Source organism: Cornus florida, unplaced genomic scaffold, assembly GCF_030987335.1.
Source record: "Cornus florida cultivar Cherokee Brave unplaced genomic scaffold, ASM3098733v1 CherokeeBrave_3.0.0_Hap2_Chr02, whole genome shotgun sequence".
Taxonomy (NCBI): Eukaryota; Viridiplantae; Streptophyta; class Magnoliopsida; order Cornales; family Cornaceae; genus Cornus; species Cornus florida.
This window is the reverse complement of record NW_026775572.1, coordinates 4,605,078-4,630,774: the sequence shown is the minus strand read 5'-3', so window position 1 is coordinate 4,630,774 and position 25,697 is coordinate 4,605,078. Positions and strand designations below refer to the sequence as shown.

The 25,697-nt window shown below is 33.8% G+C and overlaps 3 protein-coding genes and 1 long non-coding RNA gene across 5 annotated transcripts; 1 reads left to right on the top strand and 3 right to left on the bottom strand.

The window, feature by feature from the left end:
• Positions 1-298: 298 nt before the first annotated feature.
• On the top strand, positions 299-2,670 carry LOC132293227 (uncharacterized). Its single transcript, XR_009477801.1, has 3 exons — positions 299-501; positions 678-717; positions 1,078-2,670. It is a non-coding gene; the product is annotated as an uncharacterized LOC132293227 (long non-coding RNA).
• Positions 2,671-4,264: 1,594 nt separating this feature from the next.
• On the bottom strand, positions 4,265-5,149 carry LOC132289503 (uncharacterized). The gene has a single exon (XM_059789989.1). The coding sequence runs from the start codon at positions 5,147-5,149 to the stop codon at positions 4,388-4,390; it is 762 nt and encodes a 253-aa protein (XP_059645972.1). The 3' UTR covers positions 4,265-4,387.
• Positions 5,150-5,732: 583 nt separating this feature from the next.
• Positions 5,733-7,991, bottom strand: LOC132285030 (uncharacterized). Its single transcript, XM_059787191.1, has 4 exons — positions 7,675-7,991; positions 7,387-7,566; positions 7,050-7,245; positions 5,733-6,189 (listed from the first exon to the last, which is right to left on the bottom strand). Exons 1-4 carry the CDS (start codon positions 7,888-7,890, stop codon positions 6,041-6,043), a joined length of 741 nt encoding a protein of 246 aa, XP_059643174.1. The 5' UTR covers positions 7,891-7,991; the 3' UTR covers positions 5,733-6,040.
• An 11,629-nt stretch (positions 7,992-19,620) lies between these two features.
• Positions 19,621-23,914, bottom strand: LOC132293224 (receptor protein kinase TMK1-like). 2 transcript variants are annotated; one of them, XM_059790604.1, is made up of 3 exons: positions 22,802-23,913; positions 21,209-21,904; positions 19,621-20,451 (listed from the first exon to the last, which is right to left on the bottom strand). In XM_059790604.1, exons 1-3 carry the CDS (start codon positions 23,556-23,558, stop codon positions 19,943-19,945), a joined length of 1,962 nt encoding a protein of 653 aa, XP_059646587.1. In that variant the 5' UTR covers positions 23,559-23,913; the 3' UTR covers positions 19,621-19,942. The 2 variants fall into 2 exon arrangements, with proteins under 2 accessions (XP_059646587.1, XP_059646586.1); XM_059790603.1 differs by having other exon boundaries at positions 21,209-23,914.
• Between the last annotated feature and the right edge of the window lie 1,783 nt (positions 23,915-25,697).

Here is a 25,697-nt window from a genome sequence, read left to right as displayed (position 1 = left end):
TTTTAAAATGAAATGTGAAAATTTAAATTTTATTTGTCTTTTAATTTCAGAAATAAATATTTGTTATGTTAGTTTTTTTTTTGTTTTTTGTTTTTTCTATTTTCTCTTTTTTTTCACTCCCCTCCTCTTTCTACAGTTATTCATCTTAGGATTTGTTTGTTTGCGAGTAAAATATTTTTTAAAAAATATTCTTTTATTTTTTGGTATTTGGTTGACTAAAATTTATGTAAATTTTTTAGTTAGTAAAATATTTTATCAGAAAGTTACAAAAACAACTTTACCGTTGAAATTTGGGGAAGTTGTTTTACGGATCTCAATCCCGATCGAATTGAAGAACTCCACGACGAACCAGAAGACCACGACCTTTATTGTCCTCTCTCTTTCTTCCCCCACTGAGAAATCTCTCTTCCTCTCTCTCTATACACTGAAACCGTAGATGAACATATCAATCCTTCAAATACTCTGTATCACCACTGTGGAACACTGGAAGAAAATTTGAAGGTATAAGCTCTGTCTGCTTGTATAAATCTATATATATATATATATATATATATATATATATATATATATATATATGTATGTATAAATTCTTTATCTAACTCTTAAAGCTTTTGATTTCATTTAAAATCGCATTCAAATTCGTTGGTGGATCCATATTTCATCCATTGGAACTTCAGTCTCCGATTTGTTGCCCCTCCGTTCTCTCTTCTGTTTCAGGTACCAATTTCTCATCTCTCTATAACAACTTAGTCCTTGAATTGAGGCTTGTAGAAATGACTTTTTTACTTATAAATATTTGCAAAGATTTATGTGTGCAATGATAATGAATGGAGGCTTTTAGAAATCTTTATTCCGTCTAGAACTTCTATTCTGTTTTAATTCATAACTTCACATGCTTCAATTTTTATTGTATATATATATACTTTTTCCTTTGTTTTGGTTCCAAACCTTCCTATAATATATTTTATGAACAAAATTCAATAACCATTTCGGAAAAATAAATAAATAAAAATAAAAATTCCTGCAAAACCCATTTTTGTAACATTCTTATGTTGATGCTTACCTTTTATGACTCAGAACTCCCTGAAACAAGGCCCCTTAGGGACCCCTCCCCATGGGGCCAAACTGGGGATAGTGTAGCACAGCCCCATAGTCACACAGCGGATGAGTTGAGAACATAGAAGGCTTGGGAGGTTCGAACACTGGCCTGTAGAGTGTAAGCGCCGAGCTCCTACCATCACTGCTACGCCCCGGGGGCATCAGCAAGGACTTGTTGGAAGCATTGTTGCATATCCCATGCTATTGTGTCTTTGCATTGATTATGAGAACAAAAACTACTTGTCCGGATGTTTGCCTCAATCTTACCAATATTTGAGATGAGATAGAACCTTGGACTTGACTCCTTCAGAGCCAGAAGTATTTTTGTTTGCATTGAAGGGATAAAAATGGTTGATTGATGCTGCTTTATCCTTGAGGAGGTTCCACTTGAGAACATAACTTCTAGATGTATTTGGCAGATGGTTCGGTTATTTTTCTATTGGTAGTCTGGGAAGAGGAAGTGGTGAAAGAATTTGTTTAGATGTCAAATTCTGAAGAAAGGATCCCTCTCTCATGTTTATGTTTCTTTTTCCTTTTTGGGGATTTGATATTTTCCCTCGTTCTTAGGGTTGTTGCTTTTGTATACTTCTTCATGGGCTGGTCGGCTCTAAACTGTAATCATTTACAAGTTCAAAACTCTGTCAATCCAGGTACAATGGGGTGAAAGTATGGCATTGATGCCGGTGATTTCTCTGTTAACAGTTTGCCATGACCTGATTTGAATTAAGCTACTTTTCAAGTATTGTACTAGTTCAGAAACCATCTATTGTAGAGAGTCGAGATTAGAACTCTTTTCAAGAACACAATACATTTTTTTTTGTTTTTTCGTGTGTGTGCGTGCGTGCGTGCGCGTGCGTGCGTGCGTGTGTGTGTGTTTGTGTGTGTGAACTGGATGAGTGTCGATGCTTATTGAAGAATGGAGACTTTCATATTGATAGGGCGATTGAGTGAATGAAGTCTCTATTTAGACTGTTTTAATACATGTAAGAATATGCAGTATTTTTAATTTTACTCTCTTCTAACCTTCAGCTTCATTCTGATTTAGAAGAGCCACTGAGTTTGCGATAGTGTCACTAACATAGTGGTCTTTTTTCAAGCTCCTCAGCAGTTCTCCAATCAGGTGGAATGGTAGAGGAGAATTCATTAAACTACATATTTTACTAGTCATGACAGAATGTCTAAAAATTGCATCTGATCAAATTAAAGGGATATGATACTCACTGCTTCAATTAGGTGATAATGTCGTGGTGAATGAGGGATTTGAGAGCATTTTTCAATGTGAACATTCTTCTTTGTGCATTAATTTGTCATGTTAGGTTTTTTTTTCATTTTTTTTTCTCGATTTTCTCTCTTTTTCACTCCCCCCTCTCTCCACTGTTCTTCCTCTTAATTTGCAGGAACATCATCAATCAATAGACCAGGATATTTGATTTTATCTGTGTTGTTTTTCTTCTTCTCATGTTCCATTGAAAATTATTACTGTATTCAATAGGCTAAGTAAAAGTTGTGTGGGTTCAACGTCTTGTTGTAAATATCTTATCTCAAAATATGTGAATTTTTTTTCTTCATAAGAAGCTTGCAGCAGTTCAACAAACGGCCGAGTATTGAAAATAAAATTCGTATCTCTGTGTTTTGATTCCAACACTGAGCTCTTACGGTTGATTCATGCAGCTAATCGCCAATTAGCATTGAAAAAATCGGCCAAGAGACGGGCTTTCTCATCATATGTGGCTATTTATACTTCCACAATGGGTTTATATGTCAATTACCCAATTTAGTTTTTATTTTTTAATATTTTTTGACATAATAGGAAAAAAAAAAACACTTATTTAGACAGTGACGCGCTTTACCAATTAGACCATCAAATAATGCTTAATTAAAAAAGTCCAAACTTTCTTATCTTTTATCTATTTCTTTTATGATTTTGTCATTAAAGTTAATATGTTTATTTATTATAAAAGTGAGCAAGTCAATTCTTGTAATTTCAAAAGTCAACAACTTGCCCCTCACATTTCACCTCAAACCACTTTTCAGCATATTATAATACACATGATTGATACTTTTATATTAATCAGGAAAGTACCCCTAATATGACTGTTATACCCTATCTTTTTATAAAAAAGACTTTCGTTTTCCTTTATTCCAATCAAAACCCATTTATGCTCTCGCCCCTTCATTTGCATGTGCTCTGTATGCTCTCCTTCCAAGGTCAATTAATTTTAATTTTGGAACCAAATTCAAATGAACCTTCATTTAAATCACTTGTTTATCCTCACAGAGAATTGCAACTACACGAGGAATTACACTTGGTTAATTTAGGGGCATGGAATGCATTAGTTTACTATAGGGGGCATTTAAGGTATTTTGCCTTTTTTTGTTTTACCTTTTTTTAAAAAAAATGTTAATTATACGGGATAGTTTGGTAAATGCATAATGACATATGATGAAAAGTGGTATTATGTTTGGTTGATTAAGAAAGGAAAATAAAGAAAATGACAATAATCATGAGAGAGAGAATAATAATAATAAAATAATAGTTTTTATAGATTTGGAACTCGATATATATATATATATATATCAAACATGATATTTCCTTCTATTGCATTTTCTTTATTTTTCTTCAATCACCCTCCAACGAAACTGGGCCTTAAAGAGTGCTAATAATTGGGGGTTGGGTGAGGAGTGATTATATGCTTATTTGTACATGTAAGTTGGATAAGCAATCAGTACAATTGTCACGCCAGAGGTTGGAATCAGCCGGTAATGATAAGGAAAAGGTGATAAAAAAGAACGTGACAATGCATAGTACGCCAGAGATCAGCTCTGCTGACAAGCAAAACGACGGCGAAGCTGAAGCTGTCTCCGAGAACTTTGATCCGATTGTTTCTCCTAGAACTTGAACTAGAACGACGCATGATTTGATTTTGTCAAATTTACAAGAGGTATATATGTCGAGTTCACATCAAGTAATTATGGTTTTCCTACTTTATATCAAGATCCTAGGTAGTTATATATATGTATGCGACACCAATCTGTTTTGCATGGATGATAATGTTAATTTTTTCCGCAATGTACTTTGTTTCTTTCGTAATATATATCAGTGACATAAAAAGCTTACAATTACATATTTTTACATGGGTGCATGAAGAAAAGAAAATTGTGTCCTACTCCTACCTGTGTATTAATCATGGACTATATATAGCATGAATAGACCATGCAAAACCAAGTCACGCACCAAAGGACCATCTTCTTAAATAAACAAGAAAGAGGAATATATACACATGAATATTCATATATAGGTTACACACTTGTGCTCCCCACTGCTCAATGTTCCGGCACCATTACCACCTCCAAAATTAACCTTCAAATCATCACAAACAATCGACATTCTTGCTTCCCTCTTCCATATCCCGGACGAAAACACTGCCACCACTCCAAACTTCAAATTGAAAGTCACCGCCCCACCACTCCGATCCTTCCCAATCTCTTTCAGTATCTTATCTTCCATCCCGCTGTGCTCTGCCTTGGAAGCTAACTCTACGTTTATGTTACTTGTGTCCTTCTTCCCCAATCGAAAAGGATTCACCAATGACACCGCCAAAATACTATCTTTATAATTTATGGAGCTCTCTACATGATAATAGTAAGCATCTGACTTCTCATTCACGTTCTTCACCTTCACTTTGGCTTCCCAATTCGCCTTCAATGAGGTGTCCGAGACGTTGAAGGAGGGTACGGATAGGGTCTCGACTTGGAATTCGGATGTGTATTTACCGAATACTAGCAACGGAATGATGAGCAAAAAGATCATACCTATGAGAAATGTGATCATGATCATGCACATGACACGGCTAAAGACGTGATATTGGTGCTCCACCGCGTAGGGTCGGGTGGTGGTGTAATAAGCAGCCGGAGGTGGCGCAGCGTAGGGATAACCAGGATATGGTGGAGGAGCAGGGTACGCGTAGGGCACCGACTGAGGCTGCCCCTGTGGGTTTGGCTGTGGCTGTTCTGTCCTTGTCCCAGTTTCTGGAGGAGCTGTAGAAGCCATGATTCATCCCTCTCCCTCTTTGATCAGGGGAAGAGAGAGAGAATGGGGGTATGGACGGCAAATGTCTTCTTACAAAGAGGTTGAAGAAAGAGAGAGAGAAAAAGATAGAGGAAGATGGAATGAATGTAATTGGGGATGACAACTATCATTCTAACGTTTGATGGGCTCTGTTAAGCAATGAATAACCATACAAGTTAAAAAAAGCAAGCAATTCAACAGAAGCTATATATACTACATATGAAGATAGACTTTTAGCTATCTTTAGAGTGTGTCATATTTTGGTGTGTGTCATATTTACCAGCCATTTTGTTTCACCCCCTTTCTTTGGTGTTGCACTAGTTTGATCTTAAAAGTTTAAAAAGTTATGTTCTGTGTTAAGCGATTTAGCCAGAGATCATGGGTTGAGCTGATACCACACATCCATCTATATAATAACTTCATTAATGTGTACCAAAACTAGGCCTAAATCCATTAACAAATGTATTTTGTAGTTACAAGGTACATGCAAACATTTCATAAGAATTGTCAAAATTCTAGTTACAAATTTATTGCAGAGTATAAATGTTCCATGTTCAATCTTGCACCAAACCATGAAAATTCCAACCAAACATAAGCATTTAATACGACCCGTACAAACAGAAACACGGTGAACAAGTAACAAGTCTACAACAAAATTTTGGTTATTGTATTGCTGATATTACTACACTAAATCAGCAAAAGAAACAGGTTCACGTTCACACAAAAGACTTCCATAACAAAACAAACAAAACCCCACTGTCCAAATGATTGTTTGACAAAGTTTTAGGTTGTTCTAGAATTTTTATTACTTACTATCTTAAAGACAAAGGCCACAAGAAGACCACTTTACAGTATAGTTGAGGAGATAGCTGATCAGTAGGTCCAATCCTGTGGTAAGCCCAAACCCATCTCAGGAGGAGGAAGCTGGTAATGGCACTCTTCTCGCCTCTCCTCATCAACCCCCCTTTTGATGGAATTCCTCGGAGGAATGACTTGAAACTCCTTTCTATTATTTGTCACACCTGCCCAAACATGATAAATGAACTCTGATTTCTTTTCTTTCCATATCACATTATACAACTGAGAGGAGGGAAAAGAAAATCAAACTATAGGTAGGAGGATCAAACAACTATATATTTGGGGTGGAATGGAGGAAATTATTGTCCTCTCCAATGATGATTCTTATCCTTTTCTATTGTCCGTCTAGTGTCTAGTCAACAAACAATCATTATAAGTAGTCAAACAGAGCATTCTGCAATGTTAGTTTCCAGAACCATATGTATCATCAAACCTCAAACAAAAACAAGACAATGAAAAAGCCAGACCCCAAATTTAACTTTTAGCTGAAAATTAAAAAAAAAAGAACCATATAGTATGACCCCTTGAAATGTCTTCCTTGTACATAAGTCTGAAAATCATGAAAATACTGCAATCCTCATTTCACATTTCATAATTAACACAATTAAAAAATTAAATTAATAATAATTAAGACAATGGAAACACACACACACGCACATATATATTCTCTAGGCATGGTTTTCTTAAGCAACTATCAAGGAGGAACACCTCACACTCACAGCTACAAGCAAGTTAAAACATCCATTTCCAAAAGTAGACACATATTGATTACAAGGAGCAGGGAGATTGAATTCAAAATTTTGGTCTTATATTGGGATAAGCCTGAGTCACGTAGAGGGGAGCACGTGCGAGAGTGCATTTGGGAGCATTGTGCGTGTTGAGAGATAATTATCAGGGGTTTTTTTTGTTTATCTAATTGTTTTTTTAAAATATAATTATCAGACGTTTGGCATATAGACGATGACTAGTGAAATAAACACAGAACAAGAGTGGGTGAACCAAATAAAAAAAAGTTGAAACTCACTCTGTCTCTTTCTAGCAACATTAGTGGTTGTGGTACTGTTAATTCGAGGAAGAAACACACCCGTTCCTCCATACTCTCTCACAAATCCACCACCCACCCGACTTCCTCGAAATGGTAAAACCATGTTCTGGCTCTGCAAAAACTGCTTCTGTTGTTTCTGCAAAACCCTAGCCCTAGCTTCCATAAAGCTCTCAACCTGCAAAACTCAGACGACCAATCAACACCAACCTCGAACCCATCATTAATTAAAGCTGAAAAAGCAAAACCATTGAAAGGACAACCCAGAAAAACAAAAACAAAAGGCAAAAAACCGGTTCATGTCTCCGGTCTTTTTTACCTGGGGTTGAACTGGTTGCACAAAATGGTACTGGTAAGCCGGTCTACAACCGGTCCAGGTGCCTCTGCTTCCAATTCCATATCCGTCAACACCATGTCCAACACCAGCACTGCCATTAAACCCGAAATGCCAGGCCCGTCTGTAACCCGTCGAATCATAAGGAACCGCCGGTTCGAACCGCTGTAGACACAGATTAATGCCAAGACACATCGATCACATAGCCATGAACGTTAAAAAGCTTAAGCAAAGAATGTGAAACAAGAAGAAGATAGAGAGATTTAGAGAAACCTCTGAGTTCGGGGCCAAGTTTAGCCGCTGTTTAGCGACGGTTTGGTTTCGGAATCGTTGAAGCAAAGCCAAAGCAGCGAAGTGCTGAGCGAGATTTTGAAGGTGGGTGAGCTCAGAATGGTAGAATGGACTTTTCCTAGAGGGGATTTCGTCGGGAAAAATATCAGAGGGAAGCCATAGTTCTCCGTCATCCAAATTAGGGGGGAAATCCGCCATTTCTAGAGAGAGAAAGAGAGTGTGTGTTTTTGTGTGAGAGAAGTGTGTTACTGTTTTAGAGAGAGAAAGGGGGGGAATTTCAAGGGTCCAAAGCGGGAATTTTGAGCAGAGCTGTACTGCCAAAAACGACGTTACGAGTTTCTCTATTTATAAATAAGACAGAGAAAGTAATTGTTTGTTGAAAAGGCAGTTACATTGTAATTATCTGTGCACAATTTACCAAACTATGAACTTACAAAATTTTAATTACAGATTTGTGAAGGTCTTTAAAATATTTACTTATTACATGAAACTATATAATGGCATGTTAATTTGTAATTTTGACTATAGAATGAAGGAAGATATTTTTTATTTTTTTCACTCGGATGCACATGTATGTTCAAACTTACAAATAGATGTTAATAACTACTCCGTAGTACATGTGATTATCAGCTTATTGTCACAATTTAATACTAATTATTAATTTCAGAATATATCAATGTACATGGGAGAAAGGAAAAATAAATTTGTTTAAGAGCTAAGATATAACAATGATTTTCAATAAAATAATCCAAAATAAAATTTTATATATATATATATATATATATATATATATATATATATATATATATAATCTAAGTGGGAGTGACAAATTACTATACGACATGACAACACGACACGAACACAACACAACTTAAAAAGGTTTGAGTCATAAAGGATACGATTAACCTGTTTACTTAACCGTGTCAGGTTAAGGTTAAAAGATTTAACCCATGTAATCCGTTTATGACCCATTTAACTTAACATGTTATAATCGTGAATATGACATATGTAATATGTTACTGTTTAAATCTAATTACCACGAATAGTTAAGTCATTTCAACATAAACCTTGTCTACGCCTTATGATTTTTTTTTTTGAATATTTGGGTAAATTATGACAAATTTTTTATTATTATTCAGTATTTGATTAAATTAAATATCTCGTTTTGATAAACTGATCATTAAACGAGTTAACACGTTTACCTGTTTAATAAACGGGTTAGGTTCATTCTTGACACGATTATTAAATAAGTTGGGTTTGAATTTACTTATTTAATATAATACCCTTACATTGATACGACACGAACACAACTCACGAACATAAATTGTCATCCCTAAACCTAAATAATAAATATGAAAACGTAAGTAATAAATTGCCATCCATAAACCTAAGTAATAAAATAGATATGAAAACGAAAGTTTATGTTAGAAAATGACGAATTCTAATGAGCATACAAAAATTCATACTTCAGTAAATATTTTTAAAAAACGCAGATCTTGTAACATTTTTTTCTTGGATAATTTTGAATCTAAAACTAATTATTACTACCTCCGTAGTATAATAATTACCTATTTTTCTTTTTTGAATTGTCCCAAAATATTTGTCTACTTATCAAATTTAAACAATATATTTTACATTTTTTTATAAAATATCTTTAAAATTTAAAAAAAATTCAAATTTGATTATATATATTTAAACTTGAAAGGATAATTTTATAATTTTTTTTAAAAATAATGTAACAATTAAATGTCTACTTAAAAAGTTTTATTTTCCGTAAGAGACATCTATTATGGGGAGAGTAGTATTGTTTTCTTTGACCACACCAGTCTACTCACGTGACCATGGCCATTATAAAACGAGGACCGTATGAAGCGGCGCTCCTATCCACTACGCGGCCGTTTAGTTTCTCAGCCTCTTTCTTAGTGTGACCCTTTTTGGCCTACTTCGCGTACTCTCTCGCGTAGGTAAGAAATTACTCGCTGCTACATGATGACAGCTTTCAACAAACAGGATAAAGTGGGGCCAGTGTAAAATTTTTAGCGAATGGATATGTGTGTTTTTTTGTACTCAACGCAGTGGTATTGACCTTTAACGAAAAAAAAAAAAACGCAGTGGTATTGACGAGAGACTCTGACAGAAAGTAAACCGAAGGAAAAGCATGATGGCATCATGCCAACTGACAATGTCGTTGCTTATTGACACGTGTCAATTCATTATCCTATGTTCAGTAATTTTGAGTCATGATAATCATAGGTTGAAATATAACCGAAAGTATATTTACTAACGTTAATTTGTTGTAATATTTTTAAAAATTAAAGTATAAAAATATTTTTGATAAAAAAGTGGTAGTCGAAAAATATAATTATTAATTTAAAATTTTCATATAATTTTTGTTTTAAATGTCCACATTTTTTATCCTTATTCACGAAACGTTTATGCATCGTACAAAATAAAATAATTTTTATCCGATACATTTTTTTCACTATTATAATATTCGACAAAAATGAAAATATCAAAAACAAAACGTGTACCTCACATACCTTAACTTATTTAGTGCTATAAAATACTAAAGAGTAGTGATAGGGAAATCAAATGATTATCCCCAAATTATCACTGAATCTCACGTTGTTAAACCATGTCAAGTTCATTAAATATTTCTAAATAGTGAAAATTCAAAGTCATCTCTCACCTCACGAGTCTTGAGTGGGTCCTACGCCAATCATAGTTGTCCTCAATCTCAGGACATGGATTCTATTTACAGAAAAACAGTACACCATTTTTTACCTACAATCTAAATCCAAACTCCTTTCCATGATTTCAAAACGAAAATAAAAAATGAAGTGCATAAAATAAAAAGAAAATTGGGGAAAATCTTAATATAATGAAGGTGCCATTATCTTCTAAAATTGTTTCCCTCATCGGAAAACAAAAATATAAAATTAGCAAAGAGACAATACTTGCCTACTCACCAATGAGTAGGAACTTCATACTTACTATCTATGTGGTAGGACAATAAAGTGACAAGTGTCCCTCCAATAAAAAATGAAAAATAAAATATTTAAAAAGTTATTTGGGTTAAGTCCAATAAAATCTAAATCAAATCCTAATTTGATTATTTCTATTTCTTATAAAATCCAAATCAAACCTAAAAAAAAATAATGTAGAAGGAATTGGATTAAGCTTTTTGATGAAGGTGAGACTTAAGAGTTCAATTGTAAACTTAGCCACTCCCTGCTAGAGTATTTGCATTAAAATAGGCTTATTAACATTATTCAAATAAATAAAAGAAAGTATTTAGTCATGATTTGATAAAAAAATAAAATTTGTTTTCTTAAGAATTCTTTTTGGTTGATTAATTATCAGACAATCATAAATTCATATTTATTTTCACATGTGGGACAAGACACCATTAGCAAGTGCAAGCATCTACCTTTACACAAATTTTTATTTATTTATTTCTTTCTTTCTTTATCAACAAGAAGGCAACGAAGGGCTAAACAACATAAGCCATGCTTGAAAAAAACAAAATCAATATATATATATATATATATATATATATATATATATTAGTTCAAACATGAAATCTTATCACCCACAATCAAAAATCTTAATCCAATTCCTTTCATGGATTTGATTTGAGCAAGATACTTATAGTTGTGATTCCTTGAGGCTTAGGGATTAAGACAATTAAGTAGCATGGGAAAGAGATAATTAGATATGTGTTTGATTTGGATTCTACTGGATTTAACCCAAATGACTTTTTAAATCTTTTATTATTATTACTATTATTATTTTACATTGTAAGAACACTTGTCACTTTGTTGTTGCGTCACATCGATGGTAAACATGAACTTTCTACTCACCGATGAGTAGGTAAGTATTGTCCATATATAATAGAAGCATATATGTATATATATACACATAGATATAGATATGAGTGTATCAATATTTATTTGGGAACTGGATACCACCGGGGTAACAGTCTTTAATATTGTACCGAGGGGGCTTCATATTGTGTAGGTTTATTCTTAATAGCATTCCATTATTACACATATATTTATTTGTTTGTTTGAATTTATCGATTTCGTTCCCATGAGTTCTGATTTGGCCGCAATCCACACTGAGCACAGTCAGAGTCTGGTCCAATACAATTTTCAAAATTCTCTCACATATTATCCTACTTTTTTAATTTAAAAAAAAAAAAAAAAAAAAAAAGGAAAAAAATTTGAAACTCATCATCTGATGAACACACACTTTGGGACTGGGTTGGGCACACCCCTTTTCTTTCTTTTTTCTTATCGGTTTTTTCATATTTTTTTTTTCTTTTTCTCTTTTGTTTGCATTTATCAATTTCATTCACATGAGTTCCCAAACTATAAAATGTTGCCATTGTGTGCTATGATTAAAACTCGGAGTTTGATCCAGTTTGTGCGGTTGAAGACGAAATCCATCTACGTCGCGTGGGGTGAGAGAGGATGTTGAATCCTACCTGTCTTAAAAGACATAGTAAATCGTACCTGTCTTTGGCCACATTAGATTCGGTAAAATTTCGGGGATTACTGTTTCGGTTTTCTATCATTATTCAATACTAAAACAACTAAGGTCATTAATCGCCTAAAATGAGCAACAGGATTACACGTACATTCTTTTCTACAATAGCTGAAATAGCAAATATATATATATATATATATATATATATATATATATATATATATATATATATATATATCTCGTTAGAGTAGATAAACAAGATCAGTCTAAACTGAATCAATCTAATTGAGTTCTATTATGCAGATAGTTTAGTTTCAAGTTGCTATAGAAACGAATTAAATCGAATTCAACTTTATTGATAGTTTTATTTGAATATTATATGATCTAGCCTCAACCACGTTATTATTTTATTAAGAGCAACCCCAGCGCTAGGTAACTTTTTCATTCTACACTTTATGTAAAGTGTACAGTCATATCAGCAATTGGTTCTACACTTATTTTGGAGACTCCAAGTTCTTGTTGTGCACTCATTTTTTCATTCTGCGTTTTATTATATTATTATTTTTTAAAAAATAAAATAAATATTTTTATTTTTTCTTTTCTTTTTTCTCCATCGGTTTTATTCTCAACAACTATAATAATAACGGCTATAATTGTTTGCTCTGATTATATATTTAGATACAAGATTTTTATAAAAAAAATAATATTAAAAACACAATAATATTACATATAAATAAAAAAAATAAAAAAGGGCTTTACATAGCTTCCTACAAATAAAATAAAAAATACAATTCAGGGGAAAAAAAAATACATTAATACTTCCACACATGAAAAAAAAAAATAGCAAACGTTACAATTAATTGCCCCCTTTTGCATAATGCACCATGATTTCATTTTGTCAATCCTCGATCTATGCTTTCATCGCCGGTGTTGCAGCATCATTTGGATTTTTTTCCATCATTTGTCTTTTCCAAAGAACTTGTTCCCGCTAAAATCTTCATCTTCTTGATTTTTTTTTGCACCTCAGGCTCCTTTAAAATTTCATTTCTTTTTGCAACTCAAGCTCCAATTGCCGTGCCCGTTTTTGCTCCATGCCCAAATTGAATTTCGATTTCATTTTTAAAGTACAAGATTCGAGTGCTAAGTTGTCCATTAACTTATTTTGCTCGGCAAATCCTTGAAACGATGTAATAAATAAGTCATTTTGTACCATAACTTTACTTTTACAACCATTCTTGTCAGCTTTTCGCCCAATAAGTCGGGAAGTGTCACGTGAACCTTCGTCAATGGTCGGTGAGTCATCGCCGCCAAGGTTTACCGAACCTGGTATTGATACTGCAAGAGTTGACTAAGTGGATGAATTAGTTGGGATTGACCTTGGTGTTGATGGAACTGTTTCGTAACAATCTCGAAGCTCATTCATATCAAGATCCATAGCTCTCTTATTTGTGTTTGGTTTTTGTTTTTTCTTCATTGTATCGCAATTTTGGAGCCATTTTGAAGATTTTCGAAGAAGATTCCAACAGTCCCACTTAAATGGCTCCCCTTCTTCATATTCATACAGTACTTTTGTTGCCATATGCTATAAAAATTAAACAAAAACTATATTTAGACAGATTGTCAATTAAAATAAATATTTGTTTTTAAGAAAATTTAGACAGTAAGAAATTTATTACAAAGTAAAAAACTTGTGACATCTTCAACGTCATATCCATTTCGACATTGGTTTTGGATCTGTTAATGGTATCCACTAAATTTGCTGACTACTCGCTTAATTAATGTAAATCGATTCGACAAACCTGACTGATGTCGGTACTGTGCCATGTTGCCCATTTGGCATTTGCAATCACTATGGATACGTCCCCAATATATGCCACTTTGTTGATCTGCACCTGTTATTGGATCTTCCCCAATTAATTGCATAACGCTTCATCTTCTTGGGTGGACCAATTTTTCCTATCCCTTGAATTAGACTTGGATTGAGAAGATTCAGACTGAGATGTATATTAGGAAAGAGGTTGAAATTGGATAGGAGATGGGTATTAGGAAGGAAGTGGGTATTGAGAAGGAGATTAGTATTGGGAAGAAGGTAGGTATTGAGAAGGAGATTGGTATTGGGAAGAAGTCAGGTACTGGGAAGGAGATTGGTATTGGGAAGAAATCAGGTACTGGGAATGAGATTGGTATTAGGAATGTGGTGGGTTTTGGAAAGGAGAGAATTGAGATTGAGATAGGTTTTCGGATTGGTAAAATCCTGAATAATAAAAGTCATAATTGAATTGTGGTTGTAGTTCAGAGTTTTGTGATGGGCGTAATAGAGGTCCTTGATCTATGGAGTGTTCAAGGAAGAAAATTGAGTCAGAAAAAATTGAAAGGAAGATTGAGAAAGAAAAAGATAACTAACTAATGAATGATGATAAATTTTGATAGAAGTGTAGTAGTATTTATAGAGAATATGTAATATTACAAACAGTTATATTCACTTTATTTTTTCTCAACGACTATATTTTATTTGTTTTTTTCTCAACAACTATATTCTGTTTGTCTTTTTCCCAACGACAATATTCCCAATGGCTATATTATGTTTGTCTTATTCTAACAGTTATATTATGTTTATCTTTTTCCTAACGACTATATATCCAACAGCTATATTCTGTTTGTTTTTTTTCAACAACTATATTCTCAATGACTATATAAATCACTCATTTTCTCAATTTTTCAATTATCAAGTCCACTTCTTTCCATCTTCGAATTCATTTTCTCTTTTTTAAGTCTTTATCTTTATTATAGGAAAAAAAATGGCTTCATCATCACAATCTATTCCAGTGTCCGAGTCAATTTCTCTATTGAGTTCATTTTCATCTTCTGACGGGGATTTTTTTTAAGAACGTCGAAAAATAATGAATGCGGTGATTTAACTGTTATCACCTGAGAAGGTAAAGGCATTCTTCGACGTCGTAAGAGAAATATATTAAACGTGATTGAGAAGAGGCAACCTAGCGGCTATTCTAAGATTATTTTGCTGAAAATTCCACTTTTCCAGTCGAGATGTTTCGTAAACGATTTCGGATGCAGCGAGAGTTGTTTGTTCGCATTTTAAACAGTGTTACAACATATGATGAATGGTTCATCCAGAAGCCTGATGCCCTCGGTCCTATGGGTTTCACTCCTATACAGAAGATGACAGCTGCAATACGTATACTCGCACTGAAATTTCAGCAGATTTTTGTGATGAGTACATAAAGATTTCTGAAACCACTGCGGTTGAAAGCTTAAAGCGCTTTTGTGATGCTGTAATTGCAGTATATACAGGGCAATACCAACGCACACCGAACGAAGAGGACATTGCACGTCTATATCAAGAAGGGGAAGAAAGAGGCTTCCCAGGTATGCTTGGCTCTATAGATTGTATGCATCGAGAATGGAATAACTGTCTTACAGGGTGGCATAGCACACACAGGGTAATAAATCATAAGCCTACCCTAATATTGGAGGCGGTTGCATCGAAAGATTTGTGGATTTGACATGCTTTCTTTGGTATGGCTGGTTCAAACAATGACGTGAATGTTTTAGATCATTCCCCAGTATTCAATAGCTTGATCAATGGCACAATGCCTCCTATTAATTACGAGGTAAATCGGCATCGACGTACAATGGGGTATTACCTATCTGATGGTATTTATCTCAAGTGGGAAACTATGATTCAGACCATCCCACACCCACAACTGGCAAAGAAAAATTGTTTGTTAAAAAACAAGAAGCCATTAGGAAAAATATTGAACGAGTGTGTGGCGTGTTGCAGATCAAGTGGGCTATAATGCAAGGACCCGTGCATTATTAGGATAAAGAAAATCTAAACAAGATAATGAGAACATGCATCATATTGCATAATATGATCATTGAATATAAGCACAGTCACATTTTGCGATGAACACCTCCGCCGGATGAGCCAATATCCCTCTCACAATATATTCGAAACCCAACAATGTTGACGGCACTTTTCCGGTCACTTTACAAGAATTCGTAATAGAGCGGATAATGCTGATCTCAGGAGACATCTGATGGAACATTTGTGGAATCAATTTGGTGATGAAGATGCTTAAATTTGATATAATCGAATCAAATGTAATTTTTGTATTATTATGCAAATTAATTAAATCATTATGTGATGAAGATGTTTAAATTTATTAATCGAATAAAATGTTATTTTTTATATTATTATGCAAATTAATTAAATTATTATGTAACAAATAAATAAATTAAATTGATAAGTCAAAAAGTACAATTTTTTTTAAAAAATAAATAATTAAATTCTTATGCAAATTAAATGACTCTTTTTATTTATTTAGAAAAAATGACTCTTTTTTAATTAATTAAATTATGACTCTTTTACATTAATTATTTAATACAATACACATAGAGAAACATACACAATAAACTTTAAATGAATAACATACAATAATTATTCTACACACCATCACATAATATCATTTTTACATATTATATTATTATTCAGGTAAAAAAATTTTGCTTTGTCAGGCGCTACTCAAGCCTCCAGAAGTGTAGTGTCAAGTGTACAATATGTAATGGGCCCCGCAAGTGTGTAATCCGCACACTAAACACTTTGCTTTTCCACAATCACAAATATTATACAAAGTAAGCTTGCGCTGGGGTCTAAGTTCAATGTTTATTTATTTATATATATATATATATATATATATATATATAATCTAACTTCAACCACATCATAATCTTATTAAATTCAATGATGACTTCTTTTTTTTTTTTTTTTTAATAATTAAATTTGTAAGTAATAAATTGAATAAGATAATAATGTGCTGGATCTGGAACATAAATTAAGTCATTTAGAGTTGAGGTGATATATTTGAATATCCACCCCATGTCTGACTGTTGTTTTTGTTCAAAACGGTCAAAAGAAACGTATAAAAGTTTGCTAGGTGCAAACAATTTTTTTTTGAGGGGAAGTGTGTGACATTGTGTGTACTAAATGGTTAAAAAAAATGTATAAAAGTCTGAGTAAAATGTGTGAATTATTACAATGTTGTATTTGGTAGTATGGAATTAGAATCTTTGAATTAAAATTAGTGAAATTGAAAAAAAATTTGGTTCAATTTTCTGAGTTACTTTTCTTCGATTCCACTAATTTTAATTCTTAAGTTTCAATTCCATTGACATCAAACAAAACTTAAGGTTATGTTCGGCATACGTATAATTGGAGTTTTGAAATTGAAATCTGCGAAATTAAATAAAAAAAATTGGTTCCGAACATAGCCTAAATAAATTTTAAAATTATAAAATTTCAAGGCTATAATTATCTTAGATTTTGTGTGTGTTTTTTTCTTTTCCGTAAGCCATTCCTCTCTTCACCCATGCACCATGATGAAGTTTCTTTGATTCAGTTCTAAATTTCTAATCCTTATTTTTATGGTTGGCTTCCGAGTGAGTCCACTAACAATAATATATATATATATAATTGACATGAACATTCATTTTGAGCAAATGGTATTCAAATATTGTAACTGCTTTTGAGCTCTGAACTAATTGCCCAGCGATTTCTGAATGAACCAAAGAGAAAAGGATAAAATAAAAGCAAAAGGTGTAAACAATCTTGAACAACTTGTACAGTATATACAAAGGAACCTAGTAATCCTATGTGAATCAGAACAATCTCCTTCAATGGAAATTACAGAACTCAATCTTTTGTTGTAAGGAAAAATTACAAATGTATGAACTTTTGAACCGCTATTTACTATTTTATGGCGTTAAAGTACATGGAAAAAATATTGTTTATTTTATTCAAGTGCCCAAACTATCATTCGCCCGTCATCAAAACCGCTTGCACAAAAAATGATACATGAATTCATAAAAAGTGATACTCTCTATTCACAAAAATGATAGCTACCAAAATAATAAGAATGTTTTTGCATAAGTACCACTTTTATGAAAATATGCATCACTTTTTGCGTACATTATTTTGACGAACAATTTTAATCACTGATTGTTGAAGTAGTAAGGATAGTTTGTGCTCTTGAATAAAATAAAAAGTATTTTTTTCATAGTCGCATCAATGTTTTAGTCAAATTTATTTTTTTAAAACATCAGGGCTTTAAATAATGGTCCAAAAATGCACGTATTTGAAAATTTTCTAACCAATGCTAAAAATAGCCGTTTTCTAATGGTCACTTGCGTTTGCCTCTTTGGGCTGCTACAGAGTAAGAGTTGGTCTCCTTTTATATCTTGGGCTGGGCTTAAGTTAAAATCGTTGTTGGGTTTTTGTATTCGACTTTGGGCCTCCCCCATTTAATGGGCTTCTCTGTATTTACACACATTCCCAGAAGCAGATAGTGGGCACAACAGGAGTGGGAAGGAAAGAACAAAAATGAAGAAATCTATTCAGGTCCTATTTGAGGTACCAGATAGCATCTAGTTCGAGCGTGAAACTCGAGTGTTAACAAAAAAATGTGTGCAATTAGATCTGTAAGTATGTTTCTTGTCAATAATAAAATATATATATATAATAATAAATAAAAGATAATTCATTGATGACATTGCATGTTTGAATAAAGTTAGAAGGCCATGATAAAATATTCATGAATAGTTTTTTGAAAAAAAAAAAAAAATTTGGCCGGATTATGGGTAAAGAGTGGTGTTGATTGATTATCGGGGTTTGATTGGGTTTTGCATGTGAGATGTCCATGTCACTGAAATTGTGTGGCGTGTGGGTCATGTGAGAGTCCTCAATAAGTGAATGACGAAACAATACACGCCACGAAATGGTTCACATCTGTCAAGTATTTGTGACCCAACAATCGAACACTACAAGTGCCATGTCAATCACGTAATCACATCTGTTCTTTTCAATAGCTGTCCTCTAAAACTTGATACTGATGATCTTCACTCTTTTCATTGTTCCATATATGGTTTCTCTAAAAATAAATAAAAGTATAGTTAAGGTAAAGAATCTAATGAATCAGGAATTCTTAACCCTACATGTTTCAATTGATTGAGAGAGACTAGTCTTAACGTTATTTTGGTGTTGTGTGGTCTCAGTCAGTTTGTAATCTTTTCTTTGCCTTTTATAAAAGAAACAATTAGGTGTCCACTTTTGACTTAACAACCATAATTGATTGAAAGTAATGAAAGAATTAAAGGGAAATTGAAAACTCAAAGTAACTTAACCCCACTTAGTTAAAGGAATTCAAGACAGTAACCAAATTGATTTATTTTTCCATTCAAAGAATATGGTAATTCAATGCACATGAATTTCTAAAACAAGTCTAGGACCTCTCTTGATTCATCAATACACAAGAATTTCTATGAAAGCAACACAAGGTAATAAGTGACCATTTCAATGGACAACTTAATATGATGAATATTACATTAACACCAAGGGAAAAAAAAAAAAAAAAATCATAGTTTTTGTTGAAATGCCAAATAATTTTTTTATTTTTTATTTAATCAAAAACTCATAAATAATGAATTTACTCATTGTGAATACAAACAGAAACAACTGATAATCATCCTCATTCTCCTCCTCTACTATATCTACATCTCATAGCAGAAGCTCTAGAGCTTACACATAGCTCTTGTAAGCATTCAAAGTCTCCAACTTCATCCACCATAATCAACATAACTACAACCATTCTCATGATATGATGATTAAAAACAGAAACAAAACAACACACTATCTACAACTGCTAAATAAATGTGTCACATAAAAGTGACAAAAGTACCTCTTTTAGCGACCATCTGCTGAAGTAAAAGATTCCGCGAATCCAGTAGGTCTTGCTGGGATACTACCCTTGCTATCCTCTAGGTCCAAATAACTGGAGTCCTTTCCTTCTGCTTCTTGCCAGCCCTTCACCATTTGGTTAAGAGGAAGGCTGTAGTCAATCCCACAATATTCCTCCAGGTCATCGTCCAATGGTTTCCATTTCTCTACAAGAGGGGCTAGTACATTCACAGCATGGCCCATGTCAGGCCGTTGGCTGGGCTCCCTTGCAGTGCAATGCCCGGCAAGTTCAGCTATGGTGAAGATGCTCTCGAATGTTTCTTCATTAACGTCCAGGGCTGGGTCAATGGCAGCCTTAAGCTTCTCTTTACTTGATTTGATGTGCCAGAACCATGCTGCTAAGTATTGGCTTTCCTCGGGTCTGTCCTCGTCGAGTGCCATCAATCCAGTTAATAGCTCCATTAATACAACACCGAAGCTGAAGACATCAGCTTTGGTCGTGATTTTGCCAGTAACTGTATCAATTAGCATGTCACAGTTAAAGTTAGTATAATATTTTATACATGTCAGAGGAGGATAATGGATGCTGAAAAATATGTGATACATGAGCATGATCAAGAACAAACAATCACTGGGAAAAAAAGAAGGAAAAAATAAATCTTAGCAATACAGTAAAGACTTCAAATCTTGGTTTGGGCTTCGGATTGTAGCAGTCAAAATTGAAACACTACCTCAATATTTAAATTTGCATCATACTTCTTACAAGAAATATCAGTTATGATTGACCGTTAATTGAATTATTGGAACAATTATCAAAGTGATATTTTTTTTTTCTTAGAAGCTTAGCTCATATGCTAAAGCTTGTCGTAGATTCCCGAGTTCTAAACTTCTTATGTCTATGAAGATATTGGTTCAAAACACTTTATCTATTACTAGCACATAATCAAATTCGAAACACTTTATCTATCACTAAAACAGAATCTAACTTTAACAAACTCAATTGAACTTCTCCTTTTTGGGTAGTAAATTGATACTACAAGTCTTAACGGCAATGGTCAGTTTTTCTAAGTTACCAGACATCTATGATTTATCTCATGAAAACCCTATATCCCACCTACGACAGATCAACTTCTCTATCCAGTAAGTTAGTATAGTTCCGATCAGAATATGTCCATTATTAGAATTCAGAAACTATTATCACCATCAATATCAAATTTCAATGCAATGCAGAGAAAAAAAATGAAAGAATAAAAAATAAAACAAAATGCTTACCAGCATATTCTGGTGCTAGGTATCCAAAAGTCCCTGCAAGCCTGGTCACCACAGATTTCTCCCCATCAGGAGCAAGTTTAACCAATCCGAAATCTGAAACTTTCGCTCTAAAATCATCACCAAGTAAGATATTTGAAGATTTAAGATCTCTGTGTATGAAGCTCTGATGAGCCAGATTATGAAGGTACTCCATCCCTCTAGCAACATCCAAGGCAATATTTAGCCTCCTCTTCCAAGATAGAGGTTCTATTTTCAAGCTCTTCCAGTGGAAAAGATGCCTGCTGAGAGCACCTTGAGGCATAAACTCGTAGACCAGAATTCGCTCACTGCCTTCAACAGAATATCCCAAAAGGGAAACCAAATGACGGTGGCGGACCTTTGAAAGAACAGCAATTTCAGACTGAAATTCATCCAAAGCTTTGTTGCTAATCACACCAGCCTCCATTCTCTTCACTGCTATTTTTGTTCCATCATCCAATTCTCCCTTATAAACTACTCCAAAGCCACCACGGCCAAGCTCATTTTCTGGGGCAAAATTCTTGGTCACATTCCGAAGAACTTGAACTGATATGATCAAGTTTCCAGCCTCAATGACATGGGACTCACCACCCATTGCACTACTGTTTCTGCTCGCGGAACCACTGCCCACAGAAATGCTTCCGTTGTTATTAGCAACAACAATCTTAACTGCGTTATCTGCATCAGATGGGTCTCTCGGGTGAATCACAATAGAACTTGGAGCTTGGAAGGTGTCTTGTCTCTTCTTGCAGTAATAAATAGAAAAAGGAACAGCCAAAAGGACCAGAAATGCAAAGCTTGCTACAGGTGCCACAATTACAATATATTTGGTCTTTTTGGAACTTTTGAAATCAGAAGGACTAACAGGATTGGAAGTCGAGGGTGTGGTGGTTGCAGATGGGTTGTGAGGTGAGGATTGCGAACCACCCCCAGATGATGGGCTATTTTCGGGCGCAGGGGTTGTTATGGACTGATTGGAATTTAGTAAAGGATTCTCATCTATGACAACTTTCACAGTGCTATTGAATTTTGGCAATGGAGCAGAAAGGTTGTTTGCACTTAAATCCACCACTGTCAAAAACTTCAAGCCAGTCCAGTTCATTGGGATTGGACCAGTAAAATGATTAGATGCAAGTCTAATTTGAGAAAGGGAATCTAGCTTTGCAAGGGAAGGACTCAAGGTACCAGTAAGATTGTTCTTAGGCAAATTTATGATATAAACCTTTTGGTTGGAATTGCAACTCAATCCAAACCATGGCCCCTTACATGGATCATTACCAGACCATGAAGAAACAAGTCTCGACGGGTAATTCACCCAGTCAAGGAATTCTAAGAGTGCCGTAACTTCCGGGGTGCAGGGAACCCCCAGATGAAATTCACAAAATGGATTTGAAGTGCAAGTTACATTAACAGCTTTAAACTTTGGGATTGAACCCATTAAGTGATTATTGTTCAAATCTAAGTTGTCTAAATTCATACTTGCCAAGCTATCCGGAATTAGTCCCACAAGATCATTGCTATTAAGATTAAGATCCTTCAAAAGAGTTAAATCACCAATGTTGCCAGGAATTTTACCTGAAAAATGGTTCCCATGAAGCCACAGACTAGTGAGTGACACCATTGATGCTACTACATCGATTGGACCAGTCATCCCACCACCAGACTGATCATTCAACCAAAGAATCTGCAAAACTGAGTCTTTAAAACTCGCCGGAAGAACCCCAGAAATCCGATTCATGGACAGTCTCAACACGGACAGAGATGACATGGTACCCAAAAATTCAGGAAATGGACCAACCAAATTAGTGCTCATCAAAGAAAGATTGGTTAATTGAGGTGAATCTTGCAACCCAGTGGGCAATGACCAACCATCAGTGGCATTAAGGTTGGGATTGGAATCCAAAGCCAAAACCTGCAAACTGACAAGCCCATTAAAGAAATCTGAAGGAATGTAATCAAAATTGTTGAAATCCAAATAAGCTTTCTTCAATTCCGACAACCCACTAAAAGATGGCAACATTCCATTGAATTGGTTCTTCTGAAGGCCTAAATCTGTGAGCATAGAGAGCTGATTGAGGTTAGTGGGTAATGGACCCTTCAAGCCCAAACCCTGAACTTGAATCTGAGAAACCCTGTTACCAGAACAGACGATGTGTTTCCAAGTCAGAGGACCACACGGGTCATCACCATTGGGAGGCCAGTCGAGGAGCTCTGGGTTATCCAACCCTTTCCTGAACTGGTTGAGAATTGCAAGGTCATTAGGGTCTGTAACACAATGAACAACAACTGAAACAAGACACAGAAAGCATGCTAAAACAAGGACAATTCCCATGGCAGCAGAGGTTTGATGAACCACATCCACAACACAACCATTTAAAACCCAATTATTACAGAGAAGACACAGGTGACCTCTGATGGCTGTTGTTTGAGATACGCATCTCAGTTAATCTTGCAAGGAATAGTGAGTCTATAGAGAGAGAGTGTGATGATTGGAGTGAGAAAGAGCGAGGGCGAGGAAAAACTTGGGAGGAAATAAGAGATGGAAATTGAGCGAAGAGAAGTGTGGGAAGGGAATCAGATCAGTATTCAGTACTTCTCTTTTGGAGTCTTTTTATGGAGTGAAAAGAAGAGAAAGGAAGGCAATAAGCAGTTTAGGAGGCTCATGCGCTTCTCTCTAAAAAGGAGTGAATTCTATACCAAATACTCCGTAATAAATAACAAGAAGTGATTGTATATTACACTTTTAATTAATAATATAAACTAATTTTTAATTCTTTTTTCTCTTTGGAAGAACTAATTAAAAAAAAAAAAACTATAAACTTTATTATTATTTTTTCTCTTTTTATTTAGAGTAACGCTCTTACAAAAGAGTGAACTCTTTTATTTTTTCAGGTGACATATATATATATATATATATATATAGAGAGAGAGAGAGAGAGAAACTTACGTCGAACAATAAATTGTTTAATTCAATGACTATTAATTGATTATTTATATCAAATACAATTAAGTGGCGGGTCTTATTATTTTATTTGTTAAATAATTATCGAATTAAAAGAATAGGTCTAGCAATTCATTATAACTATTCTGCGTAAGTTTTCAAAAAAATATACTATTGTAGCATTTTTCATTGTGGTGTATAAAAATATGTGTGTATATTTTGGACTTTTCATGTGTTGTTCATATTCTCTCTTATTAATAAACAACAAAGGCAATATTGTCCTTTTAAATTTATCATTTTTTTGAGTGGGTATCAACTACAGTATCAAATAGACTGGTCCATGCTTGTTGGTTATGGAAGTCCGTGACTTAAGTAGTTGAAATTCTGATTTCTAAACCGGTTGGATTTTATGTTAATTTCAATATTTTTATCAAATTAGATAATGCAATTAAGAAATAATTATTAAAGAAGGGTTAAACCAAAACTTATATGAAAGTATGTAATTAAAAATATTTTCTTCACAAATATTTTTTCAGGTAAAATCGTCGACGGTCGAGTTTATTAGGTCGAACATATAAAATGACTTATCGAAAATTGATAAATACATTATTTTTGTTAAATTATAATTTTTTTTTTAAAAAAAAAATATTTTACAACAACCAAATACTAAAAAATATAAAAAATATTTACGCTCATACAAACTGAACCCGTAGCTTTTATTTTTGTCAAAGTAAAATTGTTGTATCATAAAAATAGTGATGATGATTCTTAAAATCCTAAGCTCTGGTCATGAATCTCCCATGTGAGGAGTTATTATATATAGGTGTCTTTACTTATTAGTGCTCTAAATTGGACTGACATTTCAATTTAAAAGAGAAGATGAATTTAATGAGAAACTTAAGTTGGCAAAAGTAGTAGTACATGTTACCCGAATTTAACACAAACAATACCATAATTGCACCATATTAATGAATAAAGATATAGCGTGACCTAAAACCACGTATATGCAAGGTTGCACATGTATTAAGAATGTACCAATTGATCTTTTAAGCATCCCAAATATATTATTAGTATTACAATTCTTTTATCCAATCAACTAACTATAGGTACAATGCGAATATATATATTTTTTATTTTTGATGTTCCTCTCACATCATTCACGTACAAAAGAATATTATTGCTTTCCAGCCGTGATGTTATCCTCACCAATATCCTAGGGCATGAATCTTTCTCTGTATCTCTTTCTATATATATATATATACACACACTTTAAGATATTCATAAATTAATAGTAAGAAGGTTGATTGAAATTGACTTGTAAAATTTAGGGGGAAAAAATCGATTTGTAGAATTATGTAAATTTAATATGTCGGTGGATAATTAGAGTCGGACACGCTATAATTTGCATGTAAATTATTTAGTTGTTGTCTCCATTATCTCAATTTAGCAAGTATTAGACTGAACTCAAAAATATTTGATTGATATTTAAGACTTGTTTTGGTCAAACATAATCATGTCTTAATAGGGTTA